This window comes from Epinephelus fuscoguttatus, linkage group LG2, assembly GCF_011397635.1.
Source record: "Epinephelus fuscoguttatus linkage group LG2, E.fuscoguttatus.final_Chr_v1".
Taxonomy (NCBI): Eukaryota; Metazoa; Chordata; class Actinopteri; order Perciformes; family Serranidae; genus Epinephelus; species Epinephelus fuscoguttatus.
Window position 1 is genome coordinate 1073984 of NC_064753.1, and position 18445 is coordinate 1092428.

Below are 18445 nucleotides of genomic sequence, written 5' to 3' on the forward strand. Positions count from 1 at the left end.
CCTAGTATAGTAACTTTTGCAGAGTGGCGTGTAATCAAGTAGTAAGAAATCAAAAGTTACTAAGCAATGGTCTGAAGAGGGATTCTGTGGAAAGATTATTACGTTTTCAGTCTCAGTTCTATATGTCAGAGCAAGATCGAGGGTGTGGTTAAAACAGTGAGTGGGTTTATGTACACTCTGACTGAAGCCAGTGGAGTCCAATAATGAGATAAATGCAACATTGATCATGTTTCCGGTTCCAGTTCAAGACACGTGTTACATGTGGAGCTGTGTGTCTAGAATTTTTCCTTTTTTTTTGATAAAAAACACCTGATAGAGAACTTACATCGACATCTATTAGTTCTCAGAAGGACTGTTTATTTAGCACGACTCATCTGTCGAAGAAGTTGCAACTAAAACGCAACAATGACAGAGTAGTGGGAAGACTCTGCGGAGCAATGCTGACAAAAACGTGGAGCCAAATGAGAATCAGGTGATCACTCAAGAATTAAGAAAACTAAACGAGCACATCGCTGGATTGAATGACAGCCTGGAGAGGATGCTTGACGAAAAGATAATAAGTTTACACGCATCCTTGGACAAGAACTTTAATAGTAAAATTGACAATTTCCGTGAAAAGATGTTAAAATTAACAAAAGAAAACCAAGATGCTCTTAAAATGGAAATCGAAAAGGTGATGCAGAACAGTCTGGATATTGAAATCGGAATATTGATGGCCCGTATTGACCAGGTGGAACGAAATATTAAGAAGACTGCTATGGCAGACTTCAAACCAGAAACCGGCATAATGATTTTTTGCTTGCCTTTTGAGGAAGGTGAACAGGTAGAGAGGTCGGTGTCCAAACTGCTATTGGAGGGGCTGAGGTGCGACGCTGTGCCCAGCCTGGTTGCAGTGGAGAGGCTGAAGCCAAGAGGTCGCGGACCCGGCCCAGTTAAGATCCAGCTGGCCTCAGTCCAGGATAAAATTGCGATATTGAGAAGGAAGCAGAAACTAAGGGATGATGACCGATACAACAAGGTGTTTATTCGCTCGGCAAAATTACATGTGGAGAGACTATTGGATTTGAATTTCCGCACCATATTAAAGGAGATCCCGATGGGGAAAGACTTTGTGGTGACGGGGAATGGACGCACTGTGAAACGAGATGAAGATCACCCACGCTGTGTTTCAGATCACAGAAGATGAAGTGTTTCTTTGGCCCATCATGATCACTCTGTCACTCTAGCACACTGGAATGTGAATGGATGGACTGTAGGAAACTGTAAGTTAAGATCTGTTATTTTGCATACTTTGAAACCGGACATAATTTCGTTGAATGAGAGGCATCTGTATGATGATAAAGTAATTGACCTGGACGGTTATAAGTGGTTTGGTTATAATAAAGTGAATCATGTTAATGCTCCCAAGGGTTCAGGGGGCAGAATGATCTTTTGGAACTTTATAGAATAGATGTCATAGACAAACAGTTTTGAAATTCCTACATTTGAAATCAGGATATACGTTTGTAGTTTTCACCTGTTATTTATCACCTGAAACTTCAGTATGGGGAAGGGACGCCTCGCTTTTGTTTAATCATCTTTTGAGTCAAATTTATTTGTGTTCAGAAGTTGAGGCAATTTTTGTCTGTGGAGATTTCAACAGTAGGATTGGTGCATTTGATGATTATGTAAAGGAAGGATATGCCCCCTGAATGATAATTATACATCTGTATCTGTTAAGGGTAAAGCTGTAGTTGACTATATATTTGTACCATATGATTGCTTACAAATCTGTGACTCATTTGAAGTATTAGCTCCAAATCAACTAATTAAAACCTGTTGGTACCTGACCCTATTTCATAGGCCTCTGCTCGAAAATTGCATATCCATAATGAAATGAATATATCTCTGCAACCACAAGGTCTATTTGAATACTTTTGGTGTCATGGTAAAGGGAACACTTTAAACACAGATTTGTTAAGATGTGTAAATATCAGTATATGTGTTATATGTGAAGAGTAAATGAAGATGGCACACAGCACAAATGAAATACTTTGAGGTTCGCCTAAAAAAAAAAAAAAAGCATTTTTAGGATGAGTATAGCAGAACAATATTAGAGAGGTTTTAGTACAGAAAGTTCAGGCAAGCTCTCTAAAATTGCATCATGTTTGCATATGATTTTTGTCATGTACAATCCTGTATCTTTCATTTTTGTTTCCGTAAATCCCTACTGATATTTAGGGTATACACACAGAACTGTCTGTTTTGTTTTTTAACTCTATTTCCCACTCCAAACTGACCAATATGCAACTACTACATTTGAACCTGTTTCTATTCTGAGATTTGGAGGCCCATATCTCCGCGATGGCTTGGCCGATTTGAATGATTGACACCTCGTTTGATTCGTTAGAGCCAATAGAATGACACTTTACCCACCAAAACGAGATTGACAGCACTGTAAGCCAATCAGAGTCAGTAGAACGCGCTGTGGTGAGATGTCGGCTGCTGTGAGTGGTCATTGTTTTTGTTCCCCTGGGACCTTTTTTTGTTGGAGTTAGTTGTTGTTGTTGTTGTTTATTTAGTTGATGTTAAAACTGAGTTTGGGGCATGTAAAAAGTTTTTTTACAGCCTTGTAGCTGAGGTTCTGCTGTTAAATTTGATGGGCAACATCACTATATTCTTCTGATCAGTGTATTGATACACACCAGGGGCCTCATTTATAAAGCTTGCTTACGCACAAAACCGGGCTTGGAAGTGCGTACGCAACTTCTTACGCAGGAATTGGGATTTATAAAAAAAAGACTAGCGTAGGAATGTGCGTAACTTTAAGCAAACTACAGACCTTGCTTAAGCACATTTTGGAGACAATTGTGACAAGGTGAGAACGATTGGTTAATGGAAAGAGCGCATATAAATAGCCATTCAGTGGCAGCCGTGCGCAATAAGGCACAATGGATGCACTTGCACTTCTCGAAGACCATGCCAATGGACGGACCCGACTGGAGAGGGTATTCTGAGATCGGGAAGATTTCCTGGCTCATGATGATGACTGGCTAATAAGCCGTTTCAGACTACCTAGAGCCTTGCTCTTGGATCTGATTGCTGAATTGAGTCCAATTTTAGAGCGACCAACCCACCGGAACCGCGCCATACCGGCACACATTAAAGTGCTGACAGCGGTGGGTTTCCTAGCAATGGGCTCGTTCCAGAGGGAATTATCCGACAGGTATGCCTATTTCTTTTATTGTCTATTGATATAAATTCAATTTATAGATTTCTGTTCTATTCAGGAAATAGAAATTAATAATAAATCCTGTGCAAATAGGTCTGGGATATCACAGCCATCCCTCAGTGCTTCAGAACTTTCACCACATGTGCATGTTTCATGTGTTTTCTGGACCCACCTGCAGCCGCCACGCTCCGGCGGTGCAAAGCCACTTTTTTTTTTTGCCTCCACCTTTAAATCCGACCACTTCTTTCTTATTTCGGCGACACTGCGCTCTGTGCCAGCCGCGCTTACTGCCGTGGCCACAGCGTGCCATTCAGTGGCTTTTCGTTTGTTGGTAATGCCACTTGAATGGCCGCCGAATAAAGTTTCCCGTCTCGCTGACACCTCATCCACAAGCACCTCGATCTCTGTCTCAGAAAAGTTCCTCTTTCTTCTGGTTGCTGCCATGATTCAGCGTGAAATGCCGTGGATCCATCATGCCTATTTATATGCAAAACACATTCATGAGGTAGTTTGCATGACCATACATGGTGAATTGTGGGTGTGGAGAGGGAGGGACATGAATCAAATCCTGCTGCGCAACTTTCCGGTTGGACTGTGATTTATAAAGGGAAAGTGCTTGCAGGTGTGCGTAGGCATGGTTTTATAAATCCGACTTTTTTTTTGCTTACGCACTTTTCAGCTTTTCAGCGTAGGTAAACTTTTAGTATGGATCCTACGCCAGGTTTTATAAATGAGGCCCCAGGCCTTTAATAGCAGCTCTATTAGGGCTCAACAGGTTTTAAACTTGCAAATTGCATGGATTTAATTGGAGAAAGATGTAGAGTCCCAGATCATTCTCTATTGTTGTTAAAATTCTGAGACTGAGGCTTATGAGCATACAGTTCTTCAAGAGAGTCACCTACGTTCCTCTACAAAAAAGGAACTTAGAAGGCCTTAGAAGTATTTCTATGTGTGAATCAGTACAAAACAGTGCTATAAGATATTTCCTGGGTGTGCACAAATATGTACCAAAGTTGGCTATAGTGGGGGACATGGGATGGGAATCATGTGAGGTTCGTTGTAAGATATGTATTGTTCAGTTATGGAATCGGTTACTTAATATGGAAGAAAGTAGGCTGACAAGGCAAATTTTCAATTGGGATAAACAAATTAATGGTTCCTGGTCCAAAGATGTACGTACATTATTTTGTAGTTCTGGGTTTGGTAATGCCTTTTTTAATAATGAAAAACTTAATATTAATTTGTTTAGAGAATCTGTGTTCACTGAGGAAAAAGTACAGTGGGCAGAGGATATATGGACTAAACCAAAACTGCATACTTTTACAAGGATAAAAACTGAATGTGGTACAGAGAATTATGTTGTATATAATTTGTCCAAAAAGCAGAGATCTTTATGTGCCCAGCTGAGATTTGGTATTTTACCTCTGGCTGTGGAAACTGGACGGTATGTTAATTTAGAAGAAAGACGGATTTGTCCAATATGTTCTTTAAATGACATAGAAAATGAGTTTCATTTTGTTTTCTATTGTCCTTTATATTGTGAACTGCATGAAGTTTTGTTTAGTAAGACAAGAATGGATGTTGATTTTGTAAATATGGATGACGCACAAAGACTGAGTTGGCTGTTTACACATGAAACATAAATTAGCCAGGTATCTGGAGAAAGCTTGGGAGAGGAGGAAAAAGCTCTTGATAATTCATAGATATATAACAGTTCTTTTATATTTATTTATATTGTTTGTGTTTTTTTTTCTTTTTCCACGTTTTGTATATGTAAGACTGGAAGATGTATATTTTGTAAATAATGTGTCCTGTAATCCCATGTGGGATGGGCCAAATACATGGCATGACACGGAAATAAAATATAATGAATGAATGAATGAATGAATGAATGAATGCATAAATTTCATTATCAATATGAACATTAAAATAACCCACAATGATAACTTTATATGATTTAAAAACTAAACTGGATAAAAACAGGAGCACAGTACACTATAACAAATAGAAGTGGCTATGAGGTTTTCCAGGTCAGATGTACAAGACTAAGGACAAGGCTTTCAAAGGAATTATAATTTAGTTCTGGTTTAGGGCTGATTAATAAAGTCAAAAATGGCTGCAACTCCCCCTCCTTGGCCGCTACCTTGCAGAATGTGGGTATTATTATGATTTGGAGGAGTGGATTCATTTAGACTAACATATTCATTGTGACACAACCAGGTTTCAGTGAGACAGAGTAAATCAATATGATTATCTGATATTAATTTGTTCACTAAAACTGCTTTAGATGATAGAGACCTGATATTGCTCCTGTTTAGTCTTTTTGTCACAGATTTTTAATTTTTATTGGGTTTGTATGTACAACTCCTCTTTAAGATTTAAATAATTTAGGAGGTCAGGGGACAGACCTCGTTTGTATTGCACTATGGTTGGGTAACTGCACTAGAAGTTTAGAGGAGCATTCAAGACTGCGACTGTGATTCCTGGTCTCAACTCTGGGTTTTCAGGGTTTTGAATCAGTAATAAACTTGGCAAGGTTCCTCGAGATGAGAGCAGCTCCATCCAAAGTGGAATGAATGCCGTCTCTCCTAATCAGACCAGGTTTTCCCCAGAAAGTTTGCCAATTATCTACGAAGTCCACATTGTTTGCTGGACACCACCTGGACGGTCAGTGATTGAATGATGACATGTTTTTACCGCCGACGTGAATAACAATCTTACCAAATCTATGTTTAGCCTTAGCCAGCAGTTTTTAAATTTGACTCATTGTCACCTGGCCCCAGGGATACATTTGACTATGTTCACTGGTGCTGCTAACTTGAAGTTTCTCAGAATAGAGCTGCCAATGACCAGAGTTTTCTGCTCATCGGGTGGGTCACTGAGTGTAGAAAACGGTTAGAAATGTGAAGAGGCTGGTGGTGAATCGCAGGCTTCGGCTCAGTATTACGCTTTTCTTGGATTGTCACCCAGCCTCCTGGTTGCACAGAGGTTGCTGGAGGACAGCTAGCAGAGGCTATGCTATGTGGCTCTGCACCAGCTACAGGGGGCTGGCTTACTACCGCAGCTACCGAGTCATTTTCCATTTTCCATCCAGTGGAAATATGTCCATATGTCAGTAATTAACAACAACTTTGATCCAGGTGCATTTTTATTTTTTTTGTGCATTGTCAGATTTTAAAGTGAATCCCTTTGTGCTACTTTATGCACATATTTGTGTATCACATATGAATATAAATATAATATAAATATATCATTTCTTTTTTGTTTTTCCTTTTTTCCAACCTCAGTCTTTATCATAAAAACAATTTCCATCATCATTTTTCGTGCCGTTTGTTTACACCATTGTTGTGTTAGTAAAGAATCTCACATGTAGTTCATGTAAAATGGCCATTATTTTTTATTACTCCTATTACCCTTCAAAGTTTTTACCTTCTAGTAGCTTATTACCTTATTTTGCTCTAGAAGATAAAGAAAACATACAAGTTTACCTTGAACAAGAACAATATTTATTCATCAGCAACAAAACAACATTCTTACAACAAAGCAGAACAGAAATACTGTATGTGTGTGTGTGTGTGTGTGCCGTGCATGCGTGTGTGTGTGTCTGTGAGTGAGTGTGTGTGTGTGTGTGTGTGTGTGTGTGTGTGTGTGTGTGTGAGAGTGACTGACTGACTGAGTGACTGAATGAGTAGGGCATGCATGCCCCACAAATGATTGTGGTGTGGTCTTTGCAAGCAATTTTGCTGTCGCTAAGGATCTTGAGAGCCACCTTGGGTCGGAGGTGAGTGGGCAGATAGACTGCCCTCATGTCTGAGCAACCCTCTGAGCCAGTCGCCCCCTCGTCTAAGACTGGGACTGGATATCTGGCATGCTAGAAAACTGGAGCGGTGTGACATAGCTGACAAAGAGCATCAGCCAATGAGAGGCGGGATACATCCCATGTCAGCACACAGGAGGACGGAATAAATGTAAGGAGGACAAGCTGGCAAGCAACAACAACAATAGCGGTGTCCACAGGAGCATGTAGTGTGCGTTGTGTTCGGACCCAGGCTCTGGAGGCAGATCTAATTCATTTATTTTTACTTCCACGCAATTTAAATAACCCACCTGTAGCCAGATAGCACAGGGTCAAGGACAGACGTTCTCTAGGGTGTATGGCAAGCCTAAATCTGGTGTCTTTCTTTCTGGTGTGAATATTAAGAGGAGAAACAAGCTGCAGAGAATGGTCAACATGACTTCCAAAATCATAGGGAAGCCACAAAGGCAGCTCAGTGGCAAACGAGTTCTCACTTCAACGTCGTCACATACATCATTTAGTCATGGACTTTAAGGTAGCCTGGGTGTGTTGATGTCCTGGGACACTGTGTCAACTTAAGCCTGTACATGCATTGTCTGTTTTCAAAATACACTTCACTTTTTAACAGGAAATGTACAGTTTAGAGTTCACAGTTTCTTTCAAAATAAACTGCATCTAGCCAATAAATGCACAAGGTTGGGTTTAGGGAAAAAGATCAGGGTTTGGCTTCACAAACTTAGGGGAAGTGAACACCAACATCCCAGATGAAAGTCAGTGGTTGTTGGACTCATCCACCACCCCTCCCATCCACCCTACTCAAACTTTTGCCCCTTAACCTACATTGTTGCACAGCTGCTTTCCCCCTGACGCTGCCAGGTGCTATTACTGAATTATGATGAATGGCCTCATATCATGCCTACGTGAAAGGATGCGCTTTTTTTTTTTTTTTTTTGTCTGTCTGATGCCGGAAGTCACTGACCAAGCACCAGTATTTGACAACTTTGGAGAGAGACTGGGTTGCAGTGGTATGTGTGAAGAACTCGTGAGGAGTAAGGTCGTGATCACAAAGACAGTTTTGACAGCAGCTGGAGGCGCCTTTTTGTAGTTGTTTTTAATGAGAATGAAGCTTTTTGCCTTAGGTTTTTGTGTTGCAATGTATGACGCATTTCTGCGCTCTCAATGCTTGGCGATTTTTGCCTCTGAAGCGCTCTGAACTCCTCAAGTTGAAAAAACTTCAACTCAAAGTGGAAAAACGCCCCACGTCATCTCCTTTTTCATCATCTTTTTTTCCATTGTCAATCAGATGATTTAAGAGGTGGCGGGCCTTCTGTGGTAGTCACAACAATAAGTTTACAGTCGGTAAACAATGGAGGAGAAACTGGTGGTAGCGGTTGCTGGATACCCAGAGCAATACGGACCGACGATAAATAGCAGGTTGTCAAACTGCCCTGGAGTCATCCTAAAATATGCCTGGAAACAGCCGTGATCCAGGCGAAGCTCCTGGACCATTTGGTGGTACTTACTGTGATCCACCCTCTTTTTTAGTCTCGTGCAGCCACACAGATCGCTGTTTTCCTTTGCCCGACAAACTATTAACCGACAGCCTCTAATCCTCAACCGGTGCTAGAGCAAGGACTCTGCCTGAACATTTTCAGAACTAGACACTGATTACTATCAAATAAATAAGATAAACAACAAGTAGATTAATACACAGGAAGGTTAGGAGGTGAGAGGGTGGTTGCCTGGCATCAATAAAAGGTGCAGCAAGCTTTTTTTTTTTCACTAGTGGCATTTAATCAAAAACAAAAGGCAGTGCACCTTGTGTTTTGCAACCTGTAAAATGCGTTTTGTGTGATCGGGGCCAAATCAAACATAATTATTAATAATGACCCTTCTCAATGCTGCACAGTGGATTTGAACCCTCAGGGAGGTATTATGGATTACTGATGGCTAGTAGAATTATCTACAAAAAGTTCTTTGTGCCAAGTGCTGTCATGAGGTCATAAATGAAAGTAGGATCCATACGAATAACTATGACACAGGATGATGCTCCTGATACTTTGCTAGGGGTCTTTGCACAATATCTCCTTTTCATGTTTTATGACTGTGTATAGCCAAGAGCATTTTGTATTTCCACTTTTATGTAGCCTATATGTTGTCTTATGTATGTTGTTTATGGGATGTGCTATGGTGAATGCACATTTTTATGTGTGTCTTTGGCATATGTTATGGTGAAACCAAAGGAAGATTTCCACATCATGGACAATAACGTTTTTTTTTGTTTGTTTGTTTGTTTGTTTTTTATTAGTATTCGTAAATCTGAATATTTTTTGGTGCATGAAAATTTCGGCTTTTGTCCATATGTACACTTTTAGTGTGGATTCTGCATACTGCTTTAATAATGAGACCTTAGATGTAGTCTACAACACATGCAAAATGCAATCATAGTCAAACAAGGTGCTGCAAGGTTTGCTCGGATATGGCTTTCCTCCAGTTTGTCACTTTGCGCAGCTTCAGTGAAATAAGTGCTCAACACTGTACAGCCACAGCTCCATTTATTCTGCCTGACTGTAAGCTGAGAGGACCTTCTTTGTGTTATTACACTGCACTGCAGTAACTTGATGGTCAGAGCCAGAGTAATAAAACACTTTGGATCTCCTTTGTGCAAGCAGCTGAGTTCTGATTTTAACAAAGCTTTTCTCCTCCGGTGAGCAGAATATGCACATGCTAACCTTATCTACTTTCATCAGTCTCTTTGTATTTCATACACCACAGAGAGGAAGACAGACAGAGAGAAAGCTATGCAGCTGTAGCACAGCAGCATGAGTGAATTTATAGCCTGTTGTTATAGCTCAGTTTAATTAAAATGTTCAGGATGCTCAGGCCCCATTAGAATAAATTGACATTTAGTGAGCAGTCTGATGATGAGTTATTAATTCTACAGTTTGGTTCCCAGTTAATTGAAAGTCAGACTTATTGGTCCAGCTGACCATATCTTGATTAATGATTGTCATGCACACAGAAAATTCAACCCAGGAGGTTTTGAACATATTGCTTTCTGTTGATCGACATTCAGGATACACTTCATAATGATGACATATACAATACAAAATGCAAATGCAGTGTGTTTTAAAGCATGACTTTATTCAATGATATGAGTCAGCCTTTTTTGAAAAAATAAAGAATTGTTGTTTTTTTTAAAAAGGCCTCTTAAGAGAAAATATTGTCATTTTCACATGTGGTTTCTCGTGTTTATTTTGAATATAAATTCAGCATTACAATATGTTTTTTGTGTTTGGAACATGATTGAGTTCTGAATGGATGTGACATCACAGATTTCTGTAGATATTAGACCAATTCTCAGAGGTGGAGTTTATCTTAAATGAGTGCTAGACAGTCAGATATATTCACAGTCAACACATTATGGTTACCGCCCACTGTGGGGTGTCTTTCAGTCAAAGGTTACAGATGTCACATGTTTTTCAGTGCTCTTTAAAGCCTGGTTTCTCCTCCTGCAGCTGCTGAAGAAGTTGTCCCGTGTGCTTTACAACATTGTGGTTCTGTTCATTCCCTGGGAAGTGAGGATCAAAAAAATTGAAAGTGAGTCGTATGTTTGCTCTATAGAACTAATTCTGTTACTGTATAATGTCCAAAATGCTATAATTTCTTTATGTCAATATCCGTAAGGTACTGTCATATCCATGGATTTAGTGGCAGTTGACACACCATTTTAGAACTGGACCTAAACCCAAATTCGGTTTGTTCAGAACAGCTATCCATCAGTATGGTCGTACTATATGGTGTAAGTCATATAAGAATAGACAGGGCAAAGAAAGATGAATAAGTGCTTTTTTGAAAGTACAACTGATATGTTACTATTGGTTTTGTACCTTGACATCACTGTTTGTGTGTTAAAGGACAACTTCGGTATTTTTCAACCTGGGCTCTATTTCCCCATGTGTATGTGTGCGTATGATTCATGGGTACCACTCGTTCTAAAATTGGTTCAGTATTGAGCCGCGAAACGAGCTAAAATGGTAATGGGGGCAAATGCGTCCCGTATAAAAGTGCTTTTTTTCGCCACTGACCGGTTCAGATCGCCAGTGCTATCTCTGTAGATAGCATATTGTAGCGGCCCTGGGGCAGTAGTGAGTGTGAATGAGTGGAGTCAGCTGTCAGTCAGTGTTGGAGCAGAGAGGGGGAGGGCATCCCCGCTTGGTACAGTAAATGAGTATGTGTGTGTGAAGTGTGTGTTATGCTAGAAGAGTCAGAGGACAGAGTCTTTTATGTGCTACCCCCTGGAGTGTCACCAGAGTTTTTGGAGTGCTCAAATAAAGGGGCCTTTTTCCCGAACACAAGAACAGCATGTCGCGCAACACCCCGTACAGCTTTCGTAGGCTGCCTTGGTCAGACGGCGAGATGCTGAAGTTGTGGCTAGTTGTGCTACAAATGGATGCTAACACTCCTCTCCAGACACTGCGCCTTGCAGACCATTGGGTCTGCAGTGCTCACTTCTCCCAAGATGACTACTGCCAGCCGAAGAAGAGAAGACATCCAATCCCGAAAAACCTCTTCCTCAAGAAAACGGCTGTCCCACGAGTAGAGAGAGCTACAGACATAATGGAGCAAAGCTCGTGACATCACACAGCCCAGAAGTGAGAGAAAGGCTAAGTTAGTATGCTATTTACAGAGATAGCACTGGCGATCTGAATCGGTCAGTGCCAAAAAAAAAAGCACTTTTATACAGGATGCATTTGCCCCCCCCCCCCCCAATACTGAACTAATTTTAGAACAAGTGGTACCCATGAATCATACGCACACGTGCACATGGGGAAATAGAGCCCAGGTTGAAAAATACTGAAGTTGTCTGAAGTGTATGCAACATGTGAAGCAGTCTAAAATGTTTCCTCTTTCTTGCTGAGGTCACTTTGGATCGGGCGTGGCTTCATACTTTATCTTTCTCCGCTGGTTGTTTGGGATCAACATCGTCCTCACCATCATGACTGGAGCCTTCATCGTTCTGCCTGAGGTCAGCAGGTCTCTGACAATGTATATACAAGTGATCATATAGAATACTACATCTCATATATGAATTCTAGGCTTAACAGTGATTTATGATGTAGTGCAAAAAAATTCACTTTTGAAAAAGGTGGCCCCTGAGTTTTCCTTTGGATCCTCGACTTGACTCCATCGCCCTCCACCCAACACCAGTTTGTCATTGTTGAGTTGGTACAACTTCATTTACAATTAATAACACAAGTGACGGAAGTGTGGACATTTTTCAGTCAGTTTTGCTAAAGTTTCTGTCAGTTTTCTGCTCTTGTGTTTATTTTGTATGTGTTGGTGGTGCTTTAAGGTTGGCTTGAAACTTGGTGTCATGTGGCTGTGAGTCACTTTTTGTTATGAGGAAATCAACTCAACAGTCTGTAAACTCTCATCCTGCCAACATCTACCAGCTAGCCAGGTTGATGTTTTCAAATGTAACATTTGTTAACATCGAGAAAAGATGGAGATAATTATTATTATTATTATTGTTAGATATTTAGGGCCCGAGCGACGACGAAGTAGTCTGAGGACCCTACTGAAATCATGCTGTTTATTAGGGCCTGAGCGACGACGAAGTCGTCCGTAGGACCCTATTGTAATCGCGCTGTTTATTAGGCCCCGAGCGACGACGAAGTCGTCCGTGAGGACCCTATTGTAATCACGCGGTTTATTAGGCCATGAGCGACGACGAAGTCGTCTGTGAGGACCCTATTGTAATCGCGCTGTTTATTATTATTAGGGCCCGAGCGACGACCAAGTCGTCCGTAGGACCCTATTGTAATCGCGTTGTTTATTAGGGCCTGAGCGACAACGAAGTCATCCGTGAGGACCCTATTGTAATCGCGCTGTTTGTGATTAGGGCCCGAGCGACGACGAAGTCGTCCGTGAGGACCCTATTGTAATCGCGCTCTTTATGAGGGCCCGAGCGACGACGAAGTCGTCCGTGAGGACCCTATTGTAATCGTGCAGTTTATTAGGGCCCAAGCGACGACAAAATCGTCCGTGAGGACGCTATTGTAATCGCGCTGTTTATTATTATTAGGGCCTGAGCGATGACGAAGTCGTCCGTGAGGACCCTATTGTAATCGCACTGTTTATTAGGGCCCGAGCAGGTAGCAGTGCAAGGACCCTATTGAAATGGAAGGATTTTTTCTTCTTCTTCTTCTTCTTCCTCCAAATGAATTGCCTTTTTGGGAGGCTTAACATACCCGAAAACTCATGAAACTTTGCACACATCTCAGAACTGGTGAAAAATTTGATATTTTAATGGTCTCGTGTGCGGGTTCCAAAAAATGGTTCAGTAGCGCCCCCTACAAAAGTTTGAGGAAACAGCCCCTGAAGCTAGTTTAACCTACATGTATGAAACTCGGCAGGCTTATGTAACGCCTAGAGACATACAAAAAAGCCTCTTGGAGGCATGCTCTAAACCCAACAGGAAATCGGCCATTTTGAATTTACTGTGCGATTTTGGTGCATTTTTGGCCATTTCCAGGGGTCATAAATGAACGAACTAGTCCTAGAGATTTCCTCCGATCGACTTCAAACCTTGGTCTGTCCCATCCCAAGACCTTGAAGATGAAAAGTTACCAAAAGCTTGAGTTTTCGTCAATGTGTGTGACCGTGGGATGGCGTCAAAGTTAGGGGTCTCGCCACTAAACAGGAAGTAGTTTATAACTCCAACATACATGGTCCAATTTTGGCCAAACTTCACAGGATTGATGACAGTCCTGCCCTGAACACATCTACATGTCAATAATTAGAGATGAACATAGCACCCCCTACTGGCAATGGGAAATGTCATGTTTTGGACATCAATGTACATCTCCTACAGACTTGACCAGATCCACTTCAAACTTGGTGAAAAAAGTCATAAGACGTTGATGATGCTTTATTGTGGAAACTGTAAGTTTTTGTCGAAGGGCGTGGCCACGGCCTGGCGGCGAACTTTGATGTTTCGTCATGATGATAAATGTTGCTGTAACTTGACTCCACGTGGGAATATCTTGCCAAAACTTCACACATATGATGACAGTCCAGCCCTGAACACATCTACAGAGGAATTTTGAATCACCGCCATAGCGCCACCTACTGGCAACAGAAACCTACTTTATACATTCTTGGATGTCCCTCTTCTAGCAGGTTAATCAGACCCACCTCAAACTCGCTGGTCTAACTCCTTAGACCTTGATGATACTTAAAAATGAAGCTTTTGAGTTTTGGCGCCGCCTTGTTCGCCATCAAACACGATGTTGTTTTGAAGGGACAAGGGATGCTTGAAAACTCACCAAACGTGGCATACACATCACAGGTTGCAAGTCCTGTTGTCTGATGTGATTTCTGTGCTTTGATGCACCAAGATGGCTCAACAGCGCCCCCCAGAATATTTCAATTAAGCAGCCCCCAAAGCTGGTTTGACCTGCATGTATGAAACTTGGTAGGCACCTGAAACACTCAAAAAAGTCTCTTGGAGCCATGCTCCAAACCCAACAGGAAGTCCGCCATTTTGAATTTACTTGTGCCACTTTTGTGCATTTTTGCCCATTTCCAGGCCTTGTAAATTAACGAACTTGTCCTACAGATTTAATCAGATTGGCTCCAAACTTGGTGTATGTAAGCGTGACTACATTGCGACCAAAAGTTATCACAGGATTTGCCCAATGTTGAATGGCACGCCCGCTGCTGAGCGTTGAATCTTGAGGTCTAGCCATGAAAAACAAAATTGTTGTGGCTTTGGCAAAAATAGTCCTGCCTCCACCAAACTTCACATTATTCATATTGGTCCTGCCCTGAACACATTTTGTCCGGCCACATCCAAAATTTGATATTTTTGGGTGGTTGCACATGGTCGACACGAAATCAGAAATAGTGCCCCCTACAAATTTTCAAAATACCCTCCCCATTGGGGTTAGTTTGTCATAGGCAAACAAAATTTGGTACACACATGTATCATACTGAAACGCACAAAAAAGTCTCTTAATGTCATGGTAAAATTCCAACAGGAAGTCGGCCATTTTGTTTTGAATTTTTTTGTTATGGCCATTTCCACAACTTACATTTGAATGAACTTGTCCTGGGGATTTCGTCCTATTGACTTCAAAGTTGGTACAGATCATCCTGAGAACATGCTGATCAAAAGTTATTAAAAGCTTTTCTCTATGTCAAGGGGCGTGGCCGCTAGGATGTGACAAATTTTGGCAACTTTTCGTTTTCTTGCCATCGAATTTCGAACGGCTCTCCCACCCTCATACTTGATCTCAGCAGCTTCAAACTTGTTGGACATGATGATGGCTCCGCCGCGAACGCCCCGATATGTTAATATTCCACCTTACTCATAGCGCCCCCCCCGGTGGAAACAGGAAGTGACCAGTTTTTACTTTAATATGTACTGATGCCACAAACTTGAGTGCATCAACTTCATTCCACTTCTAATGCATGCAGAACAAGTTGGTGAAGCTACCTTATGAACGCTGTGAAGCTACGTCTAATGGTGTCCATGTGGTGGCGTGGCGACTATCGATCCCTCGCCACTAAATACGTTTGGCAATTTCATGGCTTCAATGAACTCATCTCCTCATGAAAATTGATGCACAGGTCAAGAATAGCGAGCTCTTGCATCTGATAAGGGCATCGCCCATGGGGGGGACAAAATGCTTCTATAGCACGCCCTTGAAATTTTCAAAAATCCCTTCCCATAGGGTTTTTTTTTTGGAATTGGAACATGAAAATTGGTACACATGTGTATGTTGTCCAGACGCACATAAAAGTCTCTGGCACCAATGGTCTACTCCAAACAGGAAGTTGGCCATTTTGATTTTGACTTGTCATTTTGGCGTGATTTCCACATGTTGTATTTTAACGAACTAGTCCCAGGGATTTCATCCAATTGACTTCAGATTTTTTACAGATCATCCAGACACCATGCTGATCAAAAGTTGTGCTTTGCATGTCTGTAAGTCAAAGGACGTGGCTGCTATGGTGCTGCCATTTTTGATCCATCGCCATGCATATTGAAGCAGCTCTCTCTCCCACATAATTCATCCAAACTGCTTCAAAATTTCTGTACATGATAAGAGCCCCGCCCTCAACGCCTCCACATGCTCGATGGCAATCTTGCTCATGGCGCCCCCTTGTAGAAACAGGAAATGACATCTTTTACACTGACAAACGCCAACCTCAAGCTCCTGATCTTATCAACTCCATTTTGTGGCCACATGACGATCGAGTTGATGAATCTCCACAGTGACACACGTGTCCTGTCATGTTGCAGGCCGCGGCAGTGGTGACTTTTCATCCTTCGCCACGGAACATCAACTTGATATAAATCCTTCATGTATTGTCCGATTTGCTCGAAATTTCACGTGTGATGAGAGTCCACCCCTGAACGCACCTGCCCACATCTGGTTATGCTCATGCCGCCCCCTTGTGGACACAGGAAATGCCCTATTATACATTGACATTGTCCGATTTGCTCGAAACTTCACATGTGTGATGACGGTCCACCCCTGACCGCATCTGCCCACATCTGGTTGCGCTCATGCCGTCCCCTTGTGGAAACAGGAAATGCCCTATTATACACTGACATTGTCAGATTTGCTCGAAATTTCACATGCGTGCTGACGGTCCACCCCTGAACGCACCTGGCCACATCTGGTTACGCTCGTAGCGCCACCTGGTGGATGAACGAAACAATGCATTTTTTCGCTCCTGCCAGGTTTTTTTTCCCGTCTCGCTTCGCGCCACAGCCCCCACATGCCTCAGGCCCCCGCGGTTACATGGGGGAGCGAGGGCCCAATCACAGCTGCTTGCAGCTTTAATTATTATTATTAGGGCCCGAGCACCTAGCCGTGCGAGGACCCTATTGAAATGCAAGGATTTATAATTATTATTATTATTATTATTATTATGATTATTATCAGGGCCCGAGCACCTAGCGGTGAAATGTTCTTCACCGGGCGGCTCTTATGAATGAACTGAGAGGGTGAGGGGGGAAGTCTCAGTTTTGCTGACCGCTTTGATCGCTTTGATGTTTTTGATCGCTCAACACTAGCAAAAGGAATTGTTTTTAGACTTTGGGAAGTTGTTTCACATTTGTTTTATCAGCAATAAATATGTAAAACGCAACATCTTTGGAGCGAAGATTTATTGACATGCCAGCATGTCCGGCAAGTAAAGTTTTTCCCCTACTTAGCCTCTTGGCGACTATATTTTTGCTTCTGGATAGTCGCTCTACATTGTCAGCAAAAACAAGACAAATTGAGTTGAATTGGAGCTGCGAGGGACTCATCAAGCCACGCTTTGGACGTGGAGCAAATGGATGGAAATTGAATGATTGATTCCAGCCAGGAAGCCTCACACATCGCATCAGCCGGGCAACATCGTATGGTGATCAGAGCGGTATGTAACCTGTTTTAGTTCTGCTGTTATGTTGGTCTGTTGGAAACAGTTTGAACTGGTTGCTGCCGAATTGAAATTTGCGTGTTGTCTCGGTGTGTTGATTGTCGCGATGAGAGGTTGATGCAGTGTTTGGACTGTGGCAAGTCAGTGGTTTGCTGCGCAGCGCTGGATTTCATGAAGTTATGAGCGACTTCTGTGGCTGTTGATATTGCTGGTTTTGCATCGGATTCTCTTCATGATCATTTTTCTGTGTATGCAAAATGAGTGCTACAAATGCTGGTTCAATTGTTGGCAAACCTGAGGAGAAAAGAAAAATAATTCTCACGGAAAAGGCCATGATGAATAAAATTGAATCAATTCAAAAGGAGCGTAAAAGGAAAGTGGATGAAATAAAACGTCTGATTTTGTCTCTCAAAGAGCTCATGAGGGATGAAAAAAATGTTTCACTGCTCAAATCTCAGCTTGATGTCTTGATGCAATTATCTGATGATGCTACTGCTTTACATGAATCTCTGATACTGTTAATTCCCGCTGATGAACAACAAAAACAAAATGAATGGTTTTCAAAGGTCAATAAACATAAGGAAGGATGCATTAAGGATGTTGAAGCATGGTTTAAAATAACCAACATACCTCCAAATAAACCCTTGTCAGAAACTCACATGTCTGGAAGGTCACAGCAGCAGGAGGCCTCAGCAGTGGAAAAGGAAGCACAGGAGGATGTGAAAAATGGAAAAGAGCTTCAGTTTTACCAAAATCCTCAAAATGATGATCAGGATGAAATAACGCCATTTGACAGCATTTCAAATAAAGGCAGTGTGAAACATGGCACAAGGTCTAATGTGTCATCTACTGCATCTGCACGCCTCAGAGCTGAGGCTGAAATGGCTGCTTTACTGGCTCGGCAAAGGTTGCTCAAGGAAAAACATGCTCTTGAAGAGCAGGAAGAGCAAATAAGGAAACGAAAAGAACAGCTTCAACTTGAAGCAGAAATAGCT

General features: G+C 41.8%; 1 protein-coding gene across 2 annotated transcripts in view; it reads left to right on the forward strand.

The window, feature by feature from the left end:
* LOC125905023 (transmembrane channel-like protein 3) overlaps positions 1–18445 on the forward strand; it is a 223276-nt gene that overhangs the window by 64210 nt on the left and 140621 nt on the right. For both annotated transcript variants that reach the window (XM_049602785.1, XM_049602791.1), the window contains exons 4-5: positions 10526–10607; positions 11930–12036. In XM_049602785.1, coding sequence (XP_049458742.1) covers positions 10526–10607; positions 11930–12036 — 189 coding nt within the window. The remainder of the gene's footprint in view (positions 1–10525; positions 10608–11929; positions 12037–18445) is intronic.